Source organism: Electrona antarctica (assembly GCF_951216825.1).
Source record: "Electrona antarctica genome assembly, chromosome: 21".
NCBI lineage: Eukaryota > Metazoa > Chordata > Actinopteri > Myctophiformes > Myctophidae > Electrona > Electrona antarctica.
Genome location: NC_136802.1, coordinates 7272757 through 7291231, shown reverse-complemented (window position 1 = coordinate 7291231; position 18475 = coordinate 7272757). Strand labels below are relative to the sequence as shown.

The window sequence follows — 18475 nt, the reverse complement described above, 5'->3', positions numbered from 1 at the left end:
ACAATGTGTCAGGTGTGAGAATACATCTTTCTGAATATATATATATTTTTTGAGACACAGTTTTCAAAGGTTCCACACAGGGTATAGGAAATATAGGGTATAGTCCTTGCCCAAGGACACTTCGACATGTGGACAGGAGGAGGAGCCGGGATTCGAACCGCCGACCCAGGGATCATTGGACGACCTGCTCTACCTCCTGAGCCACAGCCGCCCTAAATGAGGCATTATGTAGGAAAAAATGCAAAATAATAGAAAATATGAAAAAGCTACTACTGTGGAAGGGTTATCATGTATTTATTTACTTGTATTGATCCTATAAACAATTTAATATAGGTCTAGTTTTTCCCACCAATTTTGGACTAAGAACCAAAAAAACCTGAACCATTTGGGAACCAACCGGTGGAAAGGGGGTCAAAGTGAAACCTGAAGAATAACCAAAAGACAACAAGCTAACATCTGAACACGTAGGTAGTGTACGATTGAAATGTCCTGGAGAGCATGCAGCATTAAATATGCAGTTACATGGGCCAACAACAACAACAACATTAATAATATGAATAACTTACAATCTTCCCAGGTTCGTCAGGCCCTTGAAGACATCGATGCTGAGAGAGCCGATTTTGTTTTTGGACAAGTCTCTGTTAAACAAACAGAAGAGAAAAAAAGAACATTGTTACTCATTGCATCGCCTGTCCTACACTATAACACGTCATGGCAGCACCTCTCCTTTTCCTAACGGCACTCGCGTCGCTGGCAGCCCCGCATTTAGAAACCCTGTGATCCGAGTGGCCGATTCCTACTTTGACAACCTTGAGAAAGGCCCATATGTAACTAAAAATCCTTTCCATCATGAAGGAAAAAAAGGCTGAAATTCCAGATAGTGTATGTATGTTCAGGTTGCCGAACATACAGACAGACAGGATTTTCAACACCAAGGCGTCGGGGAACAGGTCGAGGCAAGGAGCCCAAAGAAATTCAGATTTACAACTTCTTAGGTTGATTTCGTATATGTCTATGTATTGCCTCGAGGGGGTCGGAGGTCAGCACATCAAAGTGAGAGCAACACTCTGGGAGGTGATTCATCTCCCGTGATTAATGTCAAACACGTCTGTTTCTCCCGTGGAATGGGACCTGACACTGTGTCTCTGGCAAACGTCAGTCAGTCGGAATTTGGTAGACACAGGTTTCTCTGGCCTTTTGAGGGAAAATGTCCACACTAGACCAGGCCCAGGAATGAACATGGACATAAATCTATTGATTTAGATCTCATGTTCAAACATTTAGAGATAAACTACACGGGGTGGAAGATTGAAGAACTTGTTGAATGGAAGCTGCAGATTAAGATTTGTGAACTTTCTACTAGAGCTACATCGGTTGACTAGAGACAGGCCACTTAAAACAATGTTGGTGTGAATAAAATAAATCCAAAAATGTATGAAAAGACAGTTAGCAACACTTAAAACTAAAAGGGTTGAGAATGACGGTTGCCAGACGTTTGCAAACATCATTATCTAAACTACTTTCACCCTCGTCCAAATCCCAGAGGCTCATCAGGATCCTGCAGTGCCTGAAGGTATGCAGAAATGACACAACGTTGATAGCTGAAAAATAACCATAAGGCGTACGCTAACTTCCGAGCACTTGCTTAATTATTGTTGTTGGTCCTTACGGTGGCGGCTGGGGAACTTACAGTACGAGCTTATTAGTTCCGCTTGGAATGGAAGGAAGAAAAAAAGCTGTCTTTTATGGGCTTGCCAAATTATTGTGCCTCACATTATGTGTCGGAGGATCGGATAACAACGTGGCAGGCAGGCAGCAACGGTGTGTGTGTGTGTGTGTGTGTGTGTGTGTGTGTGTGTGTGTGTGTGTGTGTGTGTGTGTGTGTGTGTGTGTGTGTGTGTGTGTGTGTGTGAAAGCCTTTAGCTGGAGGGATAAACCTTCATCTTGCAACATTACTGGGATTTAAAAGAGTTTAAATCTTTTCACAAAGAAAGTCAATCTTACTGTAATAACCACAACTAAATACTTCACTGATGTGCTATGTTGGCCTATTTGGCCTAACGTTCACCTATGATGACATGGCCAGAATAGGGATACTAGGGTTCATTTGGTTAACATGGATCTCCTTTAAATGGTGCATTTATATAGCGCCTTTATCCAAGGCGCTTTACATAGATTGTGCATTACATTCACCCATTCATACACCGATTGCGGCGGAAGCCATGCAAGGTACCAACCAGCACATCGGGAGCAATTTGGGGTTCAGTGTCTTGCCCAAGGACACTTCGACATGTAGACAGGAGGAGCCGGGATTCGAACCGCCGACCCATGGATCATTGGACGACCTGCTCTACCTCCTGAGCCTTTAGACCGATTCAGAAACGGGTCTCATGGTCGCAGCCAGGCAACGTATTTCCTGTAGGCGGAGACGACATAACAGTCGGCTCTTCTACTACAGCGGTGGCCCAGGGGTAGAGTGGCCGGATGGTAACCGCAAGGTTGCCAGTTCGAACCCTGTGGGCTCCCCCAGAGTTAGTGTCGAAGTGTCCTTGAGCAAGAAACACTGAACCCAAAATTGTTCCTGATGTGCAGGTTGGTGCCTTGCATGGTTTCCGCCGCCATCGGTGTATGAATGTGTGTGTGAATGGGTGAATGTAATGCACAATCTATGTAAAGCGCCTTGGATAAAGGCGCTATATAAATGTAGCCTGGCTAATAAGCCAGACTAATATCACACAACACTGTCGCGGTATATCAGTCTGGGCTGGCTCCACTTGGATTTCATTTCCCGGGGAACATTTTCTCTTTGACGCAATTGGTCAGAGCTACTGTCAGTCAAAGGTCTCAAGCATTGAACGTCACTGTACCAAAGCCCGCCTATATTGCATACCGTGTCCCGATTGGTACGACCTGTTCTCTGCTGTAGGAAAGAGGCGTGCTACTGAGCCTCGCCAGACCGTAATCCGCTGGTAGGCAACTTTTTTTTGCCAACGGCTGATTCGGTCTGGTTTATTAACCAGGCTAATATAAATGCACCATTTACCATCTACATTGAATGGGAAATGTATTGATGTATAGTCTGCTCAAACGTTACTCTTTCTACCTCATACTTTAAATGTATGAGGTATAAAGTACAGCAGCCTTGTGTTCATACAGAAAGATTGGGTATTGGGTAAGAGTCTGACGTTATGTATCTTTCAGGACCTTTCACTGCTTCGTCTCAACCATTACTCTATATGGCTCTGGTCTCAGCCATACCGCGGTGTATTCTTTTTTGACATTACGGTTCTCTCCAAAGCTGAATGTTGCCACTACTGTTGGAGCAGCCATAAACTACACAGGTTCATCTCTACTGTTGGAGCAGCCATAAACTACACATGTTCATCTCTACTGTTGGAGCAGCCATAAACTACACAGGTTCATCTCTACTGTTGGAGCAGCCATAAACTACACAGGTTCATCTGTACTGTTGGAGCAGCCATAAACTACACAGGTTCATCCCGATGTTCTGGGCATCTTTGTAAAGTTAGTGTTAGTAAAAAGCAGGTAGAAAGAGTAACGTTTGAGGCAGACTAACATCAGTCACTTTTCCATTCACTGTAGTAGAAGAGGTGCGGGTTTGTCGTCAGATATGTCGTCTCCGCCTACAGGAAATACGTTGCCAGCCTGCGACCATGAGACTCGTTTCTGAATCAGTCTATAGGCAACATCGTAGATTGCAGATCTACGATGATCTACAAGCTCATAGCGCAGCACTGAGTGCCGTGCTACGAGCTTGTAGGTCTGCTATTTTTGAAAAATCGTGAAAATGTAGTGCAAATCTTTGAATATATATTCTTTGCTTCTGGGGAGGTCCCTGGAACAACATATTTTCAGACGGGGGTCGGCGGCCAATTACATACATTTTTGGGGGTCCTTGACATGAAAATGTATGAGAACGAACGACTGACATAGAAACATGGATTTTTCAAGAAAACTGTCAGGATTTAGAAGAACATTTTGTAGAATCGTCCTCAGGTCTAAATGGGTTAACATTAATATAAATAAATCAGTCACAGACTTGACTTTAAAATGCTATGAAGCTATTAGTGGTGTTCTGTTCTCCATTCCTCCTCTGGTTCTCCTCAGTCAACTAGCACTCACTGCCAGAGTGTAATCTCAACACTGTCTGTTGGACCTCAGGCATGTTGCACAGAGCAGCACAGAGGAGCTTATTGAGGCAGTGGGTTTCAGTTCTGGTTGTGAACGATGATACCGTCAGGCTGAAACCTGGTATGTCCAAAAATGCTAAAAAGCAAATGGAAAACAGAACCCTGAGTTCCATTGGATCCAATGCAGTTATTTACCCACAAGATCGTTTAAATACTTTTCATTGGTTAAAAATGTATAATACCCACAGACAGACATAACCACTTTCAACTAAGATGCCATCTCTATTTTGGCCATGTCATTATTGGCAAAACCTTTCACACATTTTCAAATAACGTTACAAGTTACGCTTGTGGATTGCGTGACAGGGTGTAAAATGTGACTAAATTTGACTGAGAGACTGCCATTGGATTTTCATGTCATATGAAAGCAGGGAATCATAGCTTCAAATTGACATATTGGTTGTTCAGTTTGACCCACCAGTTTTGGCTTATAGAGTAATGTCTTACAGAAAACAGCGAATTGAGAAAACAGGCTTGAAAGGTTCACTTCTGTGGTCTCTAACATTACACCTAGCTACATGTTTAAGCATTTATTTCATATTTACATGTCGATCTCAGCTCTGACACTTATTTCAGACATGCTCTAGTATGTGAAGAGTCTGCCTGTGCTATAAACTTGCTATAAAATTTAAAAAAAAAAAAAAAAAAAGGTTTTCTCCTCTGGTGAAAAGCTGGAATTTGCGTGATGGCAGTCTCTCAGTCAAATCTGGTCATCACAAATAGGTTGATCACTTATGAAAACAAATAACATAAAAAGACTAAAGATGGGAGTTACATGGTCTCTCTCTGCCCAACAACAAAGATATGGAGAATGATGGAGTTACAAGGTCTCTGCCCCAACAACAAAGATATGGAGAATGCAAATGCAAAAAATAGCCCCAACGACGTGATTAGCCCAATGACTGTTCAGCTGTTGCTGGAATGTGGGGGTGAGTGACAGGGGCTGTGGCCGCTTGGATGCATATGGGATGTGTGTGTGTGAGTGTTTTGACAGAGAGAGAGAGAGAGAGAGAGAGAGAGAGTCAGAGAGAGAGAGAGAGAGAGAGAGAGAGAGAGAGAGAGAGAGAGAGAGAGAGAGAGAGAGAGAGAGAGAGAGAGAGAGAGAGAGAGAGAGAGAGAGAGAGAGAAAGAGAGAGAGAGAGAGATTGGGGGGGAAGGCGACGGACAGACTGTAATAAGAGAAAATGTGTGCGTGTATGTGCATGCATTAGTGAGCACACCACCACCGCAGTTATTCATGTGAGTGTGAAGAGGTCATGGGACCGGGGGGTCAAAAGGTGCTCAGACTTGACCTCTCGCTGACGCTATAGCCCGGTAGTATATCCTGCTACCGCCGCCGCCGCCGCAGCAGCCCCAGCCCCCCTCCCCCAGCCCCAAATAATGAACCCCAGACAACTGGGACGGGACCACCAGGCACCGTCTCGCAATAGTCCCGGGATCGGATGTTAGCCTTAGTCACGAGGGGCGCAACGCAGAGGGGTTACTAGGCACCAGTCCTGCCAGGCTCAATTTAGCTCGACATAGGGTTGAGTTGACTGCCTCAGAGGTAGAGTATGTAACTTTTAATTCATACATTCATGCTAACATTGGATGTGTTGATAGCATGCCAGTGGCTTTCAGCGTGAGGTCCAGCAGCACAGACCCCCATGTGTCCCCCTACCCACCCCCAGCCAAATTACTAGTTTAAGTTTCACTTGAAATTATTATAATGCAAGAAAAGTGTGACTCTTCTAAGAATAGGTTTCTACATCACCACCACTGAATCGTTTTCTCATTTGAGTGCAGTTGTGATATTTAGACAATTGAATTTAGACAATTGAATTTAAACCAAAGAATCATGCCTGAAGAATGTCCGGAGGGACCGAAATGTTGCCTTATTAAAATAAACTACTCGTGTACCGAGCAGATACACAGTGTGCAGATACACAGTGTGCGTGCGAGTGTATTTTCATTCCTTTCATTGAAAACCAAAGAATCATGAAACACGAGACATGATAGTTGAGACTGTGAACTGTGCCAATAGAATATCAGTGGCCATTTGAAATGGGGGACCAAATTCAGTCTTATACGTTTGTTAACTTACAAACAAACAGATTGCTCCGTTCTAAACACGTAAACCCACATAAACATGTTGACCAGGGTCCCCCATCGGTCTGTACTTGTCTCCCTTATTCAGGGACGGACTTACCATTGGGCTAGGGTGGGCTGCAGCCCGGGGGCCCCCGGCTGGTAGTTATTGTATATTTAGTATTATGGTTGAAACATTGAGAGCTTCTGCTCTGCTGTCTGCACTGCAGACTGTGACGCTGTGTTGTGGCCTGTGGGGTAGCTGTGGAAACCCCTGCCAATGTCTATAGTCCACGGTTCCCCAATTAATTTTCCTCAAGGGCCATATTTTGACTAGGGTACCAGGCTGGGGGCCGAGTCTGCACGCGCCCTGAAAATTCATTTTCAGGGCAAGACCCCATTTGAAAAGGATGCCCAGTTTGACATGCATAGGCTACTGACCCCCATTTAATGCCATTTATATATGGGACCCCCCCCCTCACAAAAAAAAACAAATTCTTAAATTCTTCCAGGGGCCACAAGGGGGCGCTCCGTGGGCCGCAAATGGCCCACGGGCCGCCTATTGGGGAACCCTGCTATAGTCTATAGTGTCTGCCTGCCTGCCTCTCTCTTTTGGGGGGGCTGGGTACCCCAAAATTACAGCGAAATTCAAACAAAATACGCCAATTTCTCTAAATGCACCGCGCAGCTCAGGGGGGCCCTGAAATTTTGTCTAGCCCGGGGGCCCCTGGGAGGGTAAATCCAGCCCTGCCCTTATTGTTTCCATCTGCAACTAAATGTCTTTGCTGACCCGGACGGTTAGCAACCGTTCTGGGCACCTAGGCTGCCGAGCCCCACGGCCTTTACTGTACCCAATCAATAAAAGGCAAAAATACACCCCAAAAAAGTGGTTCCTAAAGTGGGGTCCGGGGACCCCTAGGGGTACTTGAGGGAGTTCCAGGGGGTACCTAGCTCAATTAGAGATAGTTAGGAACCAAATGGACCCTTATGGGTCTGTAACTCTGAGAGTGTACAAATGGAACCAAATGGACCCTAACGGTTCCATTTGTACACTCTCAGAGTTAAATTAACAGTGGTTTTACAATATAAATTGGGGTTCCAGAGATAGAAATGCCATTAAATCGGGGGTCCGTAATGCGTGTGAAATCGGGGGTCCATGAAATTAATATGTTTCGGAATCACTGCCAGAGCCGTAAAAATCCACCCTTATCAGGGTCACTGGCATATGTTTTCTAATGGGGGGGGGGGGGGGGGGTCGTCCGTGGGCTAATAAATGATGATTTGGGGGTCCTTGACACGAAAAGGTTTGGGAACCACTGCCCTAGGGTTCATGTGGTTGAAGTATCAATGTCACTCCACAGTTTGACAGGACACACACAAACAGGCAGCAGGCTTCGGATCCGAGGCCCTCCAAGTGGCACGTCTGAAGACGAAACACACATCTAATCAGGCTCCTCTGAAGTAGACAGAGGTAGAGCATTATGAAAGGATAAAATTAAAAATATTTGCCAGAGAGAGGAGATGGAAAGAGAAGGATATACATCCAAACGAGAGAGAGAGAGCATTAAGAGTCTGAACTGCTCTGCCAATTAACACCATCGCCCGGTCCCAGACGTAGGGGGGAAATGGAGAGGCAGCAGGGCTCACAGCTGGACATGCCAATGCTCAGCACGATGTTCTTTAACCACTTAAATCCACACCAAGTCTCTTGCCAAAAATGGCCAAATCAGAACGGGAACCCCTTTTCGTGTTTTAAGCATTATGCTATACTTTAGCTATTGAAAAATAGCAGATCTACAAGCTCATGGCACTTGGTGCCGCGCTACGAGATTGTAGATCGGCTATTTTTTGAAAAATTGTGACAATGTGGCGCAAATCTTTGAATATATATTCTTTCAGAGCGAACGTTATTGAGTGGTGCAACCACTCCATTACACAGCTATGTGTGTCACCGGAAACGTGTGTCACCGGAAACGGCCCGGGCCGGCCCCCTGGGCGCATTCCTGGGGGTCTGGATGTTCCAGGGACCCCCCAGGGACCTCCACACGGTAACTATGTCATTTCTCGACCGTTTCGGACGTGGGGCGGCTCGCATTTTTCTTCGCAAATGCAGAAAAAAATACGAAGAAAAATGCTGTCAGGATTTAGAAGGCATTTGTAGAACCGTCCTCAGGTCTACATGGGTTTTAATACCCCGACCAGGGTTCACGGCAAACGTTTACCTCATCTGCTCCCTCGCTTTAATATCCTCTCCTCCTCCCTTGCTTCTTTTCTACCCGTGGAAAATACCTCCACGGCTTAACGGACAAGCGAGGAGTGCGTCTGGAAACTAATCACGCTACGATAGACGGGCCGCAACGCCAAAGTCACTGCAAGTGTGCGTGGCCGCCTGGCCGGGAGAATAACAGAGGACGTATAGACTGGTATGAAATGAATCCATGGAGAAATGGGCATGAATATGTAGAGAGAGAGAGGAGGAGGAGGAGGGGAAAGAAAGTCACGTCTGAGCCAAGACGCTGAAGACTTCCTGTCTCCACACCAGCAGCCAAACTCAAAGTTTATGTTGGCAGTTCACTGGGCTCATATCGGATCATTCCAAATCACACTGTGTTCAGACACACTACGCACGCACATTACACACAGAAAGGAGAAAATTAGGCTTAGGGTTTCTCTCTCACACACACACACACACACACACACACACACACACACACACACACACACACACACACACACACACACACACACACACACACACACACACACACACACACACACACACACACACACACACACACACACACACACACACACACACACACACACACACACACAGCCCCCTTTTCCCCTCGCGTGTGAAAGTGGATAGGGGCCTCATGCTGTCTGGAGTGGTCCCTGGCCAGGAGCCCAGCCCGGGCCCGGAGAGAGAGCCCAGAAGTGGGGGGGCCAGGAGCCCAGCCGGGCCCGGAGAGAGAGCCCAGAAGTGGGGGGTGGGCTCTGGGCTGCTGCTTGACCACCATTCCCTTATAGACACAGGATACACTACGACAACAACAACAGTACGGTTCTCTTAACCCATTTCGAACTGACACCAGATTCTACAAATGTCTTCTAAATCCTGACAGTTTTCTGAAAAACCCTATGTTTCTATGTCAGTCGTTCTCAAACAATTTCATGTCAAGGAGCCCAAAAATTATAAATTGGCCAGCGACCACCCATCTGAAAATATGTTGTTCCAGGGACCTCTCCAGAATCAAAGATTTGAGTTAAAAACGTTGGCTCTGAAAGAATATATATTCAGAGATTTGCGCCACATTTTCACGATTTTTCAAAAATAGCAGCTTGTAGATCTGCTATTTTCCAATAGCTAAAGTATAACATAATGCTTAAAACACGAAAAGGGGTTCCCGCCCAAAATGGGTTAAGGAAAGCAGCATGCAGACCCCCTTGTGAACCCTTTCTGTGCCAGAGGGGGACCCCACACCAGAGGGGGACCCCACACCAGATTATTTTCATGTCAAGGACCGCCAAAAATTGCCCACAGACCGCGTACAATGTTTTCTTGCCAGGATTTATGTTGTTAAAAGTGTTTTGGCTAGGTGGCCCAGCCTTCATCCAATCAGGATAGAGAGGGGCCTTCTGCCAATCATGATCGAGCGGGGGTGGGCCTTGGTGTGCGTGCTGTTGGCCTGTCGCGAATCTTACTTCTTTGCAACAAACAGTTAACGGTCTGCTAGCATCGAAACGCACAACCACACATTGCTGCTTACACAGCACATGCCTCATTAAAACTCAGACAATGTACTACAGCCTCTCTGGGGGATTTGTGGTTGCAAATATATTTGTAACCACAAAAGAATAAGAGAAACAAAAGAATAAGAGAAAAAAACAACAACATCACACTTGTAATGCTGACACACACATAAAACAAACATGAAGACACGATTAACACTTTGCTAATCTAACAAAAACACTGGTCCACAGGCCAGTTGTTGTGTTGTCTTCCAACACATTTCATTAACCCTCGTGGAAACCACAGTAAAAAATGACAAATGAGTGTGTGTTTTAGTTGTAATCGTAAAAAACGTCTGGGAGGGAGGAATGCATGTAGAATTTATTCACTACAGACAGAGGAATGCATGTAGCATTTATTCACTACAGACAGAGGAATGCATGTAGCATTTATTCACTACAGACAGAGGAATGCATGTAGCAATTATTCACTACAGACAGAGGAATGCATGTAGCATTTATTCACTACAGACAGAGGAATGCATGTAGCATTTATTCACTACAGACAGAGGAATGCATGTAGCATTTATTCACTACAGACAGAGGAATGCATGTAGCATTTATTCACTACAGACAGAGGAATGCATGTAGCATTTATTCACTACAGACAGAGGAATGCATGTAGCATTTATTCACTACAGACAGAGGAATGCATGTAGCATTTATTCACTACAGACAGAGGAATGCATGTAGCATTTATTCACTACAGACAGAGGAATGCATGTAGCATTTATTCACTACAGACAGAGGAATGCATGTAGCATTTATTCACTACAGACAGAGGAATGCATGTAGCATTTATTCACTACAGACAGAGGAATGCATGTAGCATTTATTCACTACAGACAGAGGAATGCATGTAGCATTTATTCACTACAGACAGAGGAATGCATGTAGCATTTATTCACTACAGACAGAGGAATGCATGTAGCATTTATTCACTACAGACAGAGGAATGCATGTAGCATTTATTCACTACAGACAGAGGAATGCATGTAGCATTTATTCACTACAGACAGAGGAATGCATGTAGCATTTATTCACTACAGACAGAGGAATGCATGTAGCATTTATTCACTACAGACAGAGGAATGCATGTAGCATTTATTCACTACAGACAGAGGAATGCATGTAGCATTTATTCACTACAGACAGAGGAATGCATGTAGCATTTATTCACTACAGACAGAGGAATGCATGTAGCATTTATTCACTACAGACAGAGGAATGCATGTAGCATTTATTCACTACAGACAGAGGAATGCATGTAGCATTTATTCACTACAGACAGAGGAATGCATGTAGCATTTATTCACTACAGACAGAGGAATGCATGTAGCATTTATTCACTACAGACAGAGGAATGCATGTAGCATTTATTCACTACAGACAGAGGAATGCATGTAGCATTTATTCACTACAGACAGAGGAATGCATGTAGCATTTATTCACTACAGACAGAGGAATGCATGTAGCATTTATTCACTACAGACAGAGGAATGCATGTAGCATTTATTCACTACAGACAGAGGAATGCATGTAGCATTTATTCACTACAGACAGAGGAATGCATGTAGCATTTATTCACTACAGACAGAGGAATGCATGTAGCATTTATTCACTACAGACAGAGGAATGCATGTAGCATTTATTCACTACAGACAGAGGAATGCATGTAGCATTTATTCACTACAGACAGAGGAATGCATGTAGCATTTATTCACTACAGACAGAGGAATGCATGTAGCATTTATTCACTACAGACAGAGGAATGCATGTAGCATTTATTCACTACAGACGTAGCACAGAGCAGAGCTGCCAACATGGGACTGTGAGAATCCAGGAGGCGGGGGGGACGGGACTTTTTACTATAGTAGATGTAAGTTGAAAGTTCCTGTGTTCTGGTGAATTTTTTGGGACTTTGATTGATAACAATCCCAGGAGAAATGGCAATGCAGAAATGACAATGCAGGAGTCCTGCGGAAGATGTGGTGGAAATAGAGCGTCGCAGTCCCGCCCCCTTTCATGACGACGCCAGGCCCAGGAAATGATTCCCAATGCATTTTTCCCAAAGACATTTCAAAAACTATTTATTTATAGACGGTTACGCCGCAGACAAAGCCAACTTGAGTCGTGACAACTCATGACAATAAACACAATATTTTGGACCAAACAAATAATTACAAAGAAGAAAAAGAAGAAAAAAAAGTGTTGCAACCTGCCGTTCTTTTCTTCTTTCTAATTCTTTGTTCGGCCCAAAACATTGTGTTTGTTGTCATGATTTGTCACAACTCCAGTTGGCTTTTTACGAGGCTTAAAAGTCTATGAGGAAAAAGAACAGGGAATCATTTCCTGGGCCCTGGTAGGGGGCGGGACTGTGACGCTCTATGCAGGAGGAGACTCCTGTAGGATCCAGGCGTGTTGTTGGCACTAGCCCTGGCACAGAGAGGAGAGGAGGTGGCACTGACAATGATCTGGTGGTACTCACAGTTTCTTGAGTGCTGGCAGGCCAAGGAACGCTCCCGGTTCGATGTGGTTGATCACGTTGCTCCGCAGGTCCCTGTGAACAAACAAACACTCAGGTTTAGGCCACGAACAACAAGCTTATAATGACTTTACACATTCCTCTCTTTTTGTTCTTCTTTGCATAAATAGGATCACGTTATTCAAGCACATTTGGAAACCCCTCACGACAGAGAGAAGTATTAAGTTATGCTCTGTGGCTGCATTCCATTCCATGATGTCAGGTGGTACCACCTAGCCCCGGAGGCCCCAGACCGCAGGCTAAAGAACGTTCCTGAAGCATAAATCACAATGTTTTGTTTTATTCATCATTGTAAAACAGCTGTAGTTGTATGATAAAGGGGGAGGGGTTAGGGGAGGGGTTGATAATGTGATGTCTCTATATTACTGTTTTTTTCATTGGCACGTTTGACTGTCAAGGGTTCAGCCTCCAGGAAGAAACCCTACATACCAAGGGAATACATCATTGTACATAAAAACGACTCCAGGGTGTCTAATGAAGTACTGTCACCTCATAGACACCTGAAAAACTGAAAAAATACAAAAATTGTGGCTTTAATAATATTTATAGTTTCAGTATTTATGATGTATTTTCTCTATTATTATTAAGGTTATTGTAGGGGTTGGATTATATTGGAGGTGGTGAGGGGGGCGGGGCGGGCAGGGGGGTCCCGAGACATGGCCAAAGAATTTTCGGGGGTCCCCAGCCAGCCAAAAACGTTGAGAACCCCTGACCTAGAGTAGCAGTTTAAAGTTTAAAGCTCCACTGACCCACTCACTGCTATGGTTAATTGTTGTGCACAGCAGAAAAGACTGTCACGCACGCACAGTACACACACACACACACACACACTTCTCCTCCCATCAGACCCCCCAAGCAGACACCTGTTAGAAGAGCAGAAAGACCCCCCCCCCCCCCCCCAATGCAATCAATCATCAGCACACAACCACTGCCGACAACCTGGCCCCCCGGGATCACAGGAGGGCTTCTTCTTCTTTCTCTCAAGTCACACACACACACACACACACACACACACACACACACACACACACACACACACACACACACACACACACACACACACACACACACACACACACACACACACACACACACACACACACACACACACACACACACACACACACACACACACACACACACACACACACACACACACACACAGTGTCAGTGCCAGGCAGAACCTCCTCCTCCATCGGGAAGCTTCAAAGGCTCTCTTGCGGTCACAGAATACCTGCAGCGTTCACCTGCGCTGGCACTGCACAGTCCCTCATTACAGAGCTGGTTCAGGGGCTGCGAGTCGCCACCTGAGCCCCGCATACAGAAAGCCCCTCTGGGGTAACTCGGGCCGTTTGATGTTCCAGGAGGAGGGGGAGCCCGTCATCCCGAAATGGAGGGTTGGGGGGGGGCTGGACCGACCGGCGGGAGTTTCGTCACCGGGCTTCAGAATAGCTCACAGATGATGGGGGGGGCTTATCGCTAGCCGTAGCTTTTCATGTGAGCTAGCATAACTGAGGTGTAACTGAGGTGAGAAATGGCTGGTGGCCTATAGAGTGTCGCAGTCCTGCCCCCTCGAGAGACCCGGAAAAGAAAAGATTGTCACACCTCGAGTTGGCTTCGTGCTACGCTTATAAGGTCTTTAAATAAATACTTTTTGAAATGTCTATGGGGAAAATGCATTTGGAATTATTTCCTGGGCCTGGCGTCGTCATGAAAGGGGACGGGACTGCGACGCTCTATACCATAGACATATATAGGTAGACGCCCCTTTCGCCTCTGGAGCGTATGTGCTCAAGGGCACATACGCGAAGCCCCGCGGAAGCATGAGCGTGCGTCAAAGAGCGCATGTTCGGGTCTGATAAGTCCCGGAAAGGTGAGCTTGTAGATCGGCTATTTTCAGCAAGTGTAAAAACGGCATCAAGGCCCGCCAAAATGTATTTTAGTTGACTCAATCTGCTGTAGATTTAGTTGACTAAAATCTTATGACATTTAGTCGACTAAAACTAGACTAAAACATTCCAGGTGACTAAAATGTGACTAAAACTAAATGATAACTATTCAAGAGACCATGACTAAAACTAAAATCAAAATTTGCTGCCAAAAACCACACTGGTGTTAGGGGCAGTGTGCCGTTCCAAGTGAGCACACTGGGAGCAATTAGCGCTTTGGCGTGTCTTCTGGACACCTCAATACAAAGCCTGGAGGAGGCGGATGCTTAAAATGGAAACGTTGTGCGAACCCACTGCTATGAGGTGTACAGTATACTACCACCAAAGTACATTAAGACTCCGATTTTTGTGCCATTGTTGTTGTTTTTTTTTTTTTTTTTTTTTTTGTTTTTTTTACAGCTATCCACTACCATTTCCTTCCATTAGCTTGTAGATGAGAGGGGCGCTAGCCCCTCCTATGCACAACTGCATGCATGCGTGCGTGCGTGCGTGCGTGGAATGTGCTCAGCTGATTGGCTGAGCACGGAATGTGATGTATGATGATAAGAGCCCCTCACTTCACACAAGTGTGATTTTTTCCCGTAAACTACTTGACTACTTGCCCCATCCTAGAACAACACCTGATGTCTTCCTTTTACTTCAACACTATTGTTCTTAGCCTAGGGCTAAGAACTCCAAAGTCCCACGGTATTGTTCTTAGCCTAGGGCTAAGAACTCCCAGGTTCCATAGTATTGTTCTTAGCCTAGGGCAGCCCTCCCATGTTCCACAGTATTGTTCTTAGCCTAGGGCAGCCCTCCCATGTTCCACAGTATTGTTCTTAGCCTAGGGCAGCAGCACTCCCAAGTTCCACAGCATGTTGGAGCTCAAAGAGAGGGCAAAACATCACATGTATCAGATTAATTCACCATTGTGACCAACCGGCCATTCCTTTGAAGGTACCAGAGACTAGTGAGCCTTGAGGAGGCAGGTTTTAACTGGTGAGAATTAATTCAGCCATCAAATTTAACCCATTTAGACCCGAGGCCGGCTTCAAAATCCTAACACTTTTCTGAAAAACCCATGTTTCTATGTCAGTGGTGCTCAACCTTTTTCATGTCAAGGACCCATAGCATTATCTGTATTTGGGTTATCCGTATCTGAAAATATGTTGTTCCAGTTACAGGGACCTCCCAGAAGCAAAGATTTGAGTTAAAAATGTTCACTCACACACACATTCATACACCGATTGCAGCGGAAGCCATGCAAGGTACCAACCAGCACATCGGGAGCAATTTGGGGTTCAGTGTCTTGCCCAAGGACACATCGACATGTAGACAGGAGGAGCCGGGATTCGAACCGCCGACCCATGGATCATTGGACGACCTGCTCTACCTCTTGAGCCACAGTCGCCCCACTGTTGTCTGGATTAGGAGCTGGGCTGACTCCTGGGTGAGGAACGGTCTAATTCGTCGTATGTTATAGAGTGTGAACCTACAGGATCGAGTGACAGCTGTGATGTGAGTTTTGAACGAGAGCTGACTGTCCAGGACAACACCAAGGTTCCTGGCTGTTGGGACAGATGTTACCAGGGCGTTGTCTACAGAGATAGTTAGCTCCTGCATAGGCAGGGCAGGACTTAGCTGGGAAGAAGAGAAGCTCAGTCTTGTCTGGGTTCAGCTTGAGGTGGTTGGAAGACATCTACAAGCTGCTCGTAGCGACATCTACAAGCTCGTGGGACATTGTGGGAAAGTGACAGCCTGTGGTTGAACAATTGACCTGCTGACATCTTTATAAACCATATTAGTAGGAACACGCTTAATGTCACACTCTGTAAAGAGAATTACTGGATGAATTTAAATTATTCTGAGTTTGTCCTCCTCCTCCTCGTGCTAAGAAGATTCCAATGAAGCTAATTTGAGAGGCTGCTCATCCCTGTGAATGTCTATAAGCAGTTCCTTGTATAGTTTATAGAGTTTATATTTTGTGACATGATCTTTAACCCATTTTGGGGTGGGAACCCCTTTTGGTGTTCTAAGGCTTAGAACACCAAAAGGGGTTCCCACCCCCAGCTAAAGTATAACATAATGCTTAGAATCTAAGCATTATGTTATACTTTAGCTGTTGAAAAATAGCAGATCTACAAGCTCATAGCGCAGCACCGAGTGCCGCGCTACAAGCTTGTAGGTCTGCTATTTTTGAAAAATCATGAAAATGTGGCGCAAATCTTTGAATATATATTCTTTCAGAGTGAACGTTTTTAACGCAAAGCTTTGCTTCTGGGGGGATCCCTGGAACAACATAGTTTCAGAGGGGGGTCGGCGGTCAATTACATACATTTTTGGGGGGTCCTTGACATGAAAATGTTTGAGAACGACTGACATAGAAACATAGGTTTTTCAAGAAAACTGTCAGGATTTACATGTTTACTCAGCATATATATATATTTTGTGTTTTTTTACGACATTTTCCAAGAGCAAGCCAGAACAAGGGCCCTTGCTTAGCCAATCTATGGTGCACACCACCGGCACAAGGTCTAAAATGCAGCGTTTGCTGGGGGTGTGTCCGTCTCCAATTTCACGATTTAAATGGCACATTATCTGTGTGCAAAGCCTGTCGCTAGCTGTAAGACCAACGGGTTGTATTAAGTCCCTGAATTAGTCATGGATGTGTTTTGGGCATAACATTAACAGATCGTGAGATAGCACGTGTGCAAAGTTGACTTTTGTCAGGAAGGTTGCACTACATACAGTACACAGGAAATTGGGGTTCGTCGTCCAGAAATAAATATGGACATCTTGATAAATGACTACAGATTTAACACATTTTGTGCCCAAAACGTCTGTGGACGTCCTGGGTATTACCGCACGTGCATAGCCCAAGACGTCTGTGGACGTCTTTCAAAACATCAAAACACTTTTTTTAACACGTGGTGCCAAAGTGTGTTTTTTCGCCATTGAGAATGCATTTGGCGTTTAAATTAAATTAAACATTTCAAAGTAAAAAGTTCCAGCATGTGTCTCCACAGTCAGCTGAATTATAAAAAATGTGAATGGATTTTCTAGGTGAAAGTGATTTTGGGCAGTATTGCGTGGGCTCTCAATGTGTTAAGTTTAAACGACTACATTCTTGCCAAAGGAAAGGAGTATTTCAAACAATGGTTTTGAGTTTTCTCCAGACCTCCAACATTGCACATTATGGTTGTTCTACTTCCACAGAAGTCAACTCCAAATCACTTGGACTGAGTGAACATGACTAGATGTGTTTTGAAATATGACAATACTTGGGCTGCGACTGATGACGTTCTACAAGTTCACAAGAAAACAAGAACAGGGAGAAGTATTAATTATTGAGGAACGATCCTCGTTTGGGATCAAAGTGCTGGACAGACCTCTCCATAAGAGATAAGATAAGGCTGAGATGCATTTTTATTGATCCCTGGAGGGAAATTCAGGAGTCATAACACGCAGCAACAACATTAGCCCATTTTGGGCGGGAACCCGTTTTGGTGTTAGCATTATGTTATGCTTTAGCTATTGAAAAATAGCAGATCTACAAGCTCATAGCGCGCCACCGAGTGGCGCGCTACAAGCTTGTAGGTCTGCTATTTTTGAAAAATCGAAGAACGACTGACATAGAAACATAGCTTTTTAAGAAAACTGTCAGAATGTAGAAGACATTTTTTGAATCTGATCTCAGGTCAAAATGAGTGTGGCTAAAAATCCGTTATATGTGCAAATGAATGCTTCAAATATTTTTCTGATTTTTTTCCTAGCATGAGACTGAATTCCAGATCTGCCATGAGGGGGAGGGGGAGGGAAAACTCCCACTGAAACAGCTCAGAACAGTATGATGGATTGCTACTTGTTAACCCCCCATTATAACCAGTGTTGTTTTTGGAAGCAAAATTTGATTTTTAGTTTTAGTCATAGTC

The 18475-nt window shown here is 44.8% G+C and overlaps 1 protein-coding gene across 1 annotated transcript in view; it reads right to left on the bottom strand.

The window, feature by feature from the left end:
- adgra3 (adhesion G protein-coupled receptor A3) overlaps positions 1–18475 on the bottom strand; it is a 70782-nt gene that overhangs the window by 28009 nt on the left and 24298 nt on the right. The window contains exons 3-4 of the mRNA XM_079491631.1: positions 12559–12630; positions 567–638 (exon numbers count right to left, since the gene is read on the bottom strand). Of these exons, the coding sequence (XP_079347757.1) occupies positions 567–638; positions 12559–12630 (144 nt within the window). The remainder of the gene's footprint in view (positions 1–566; positions 639–12558; positions 12631–18475) is intronic.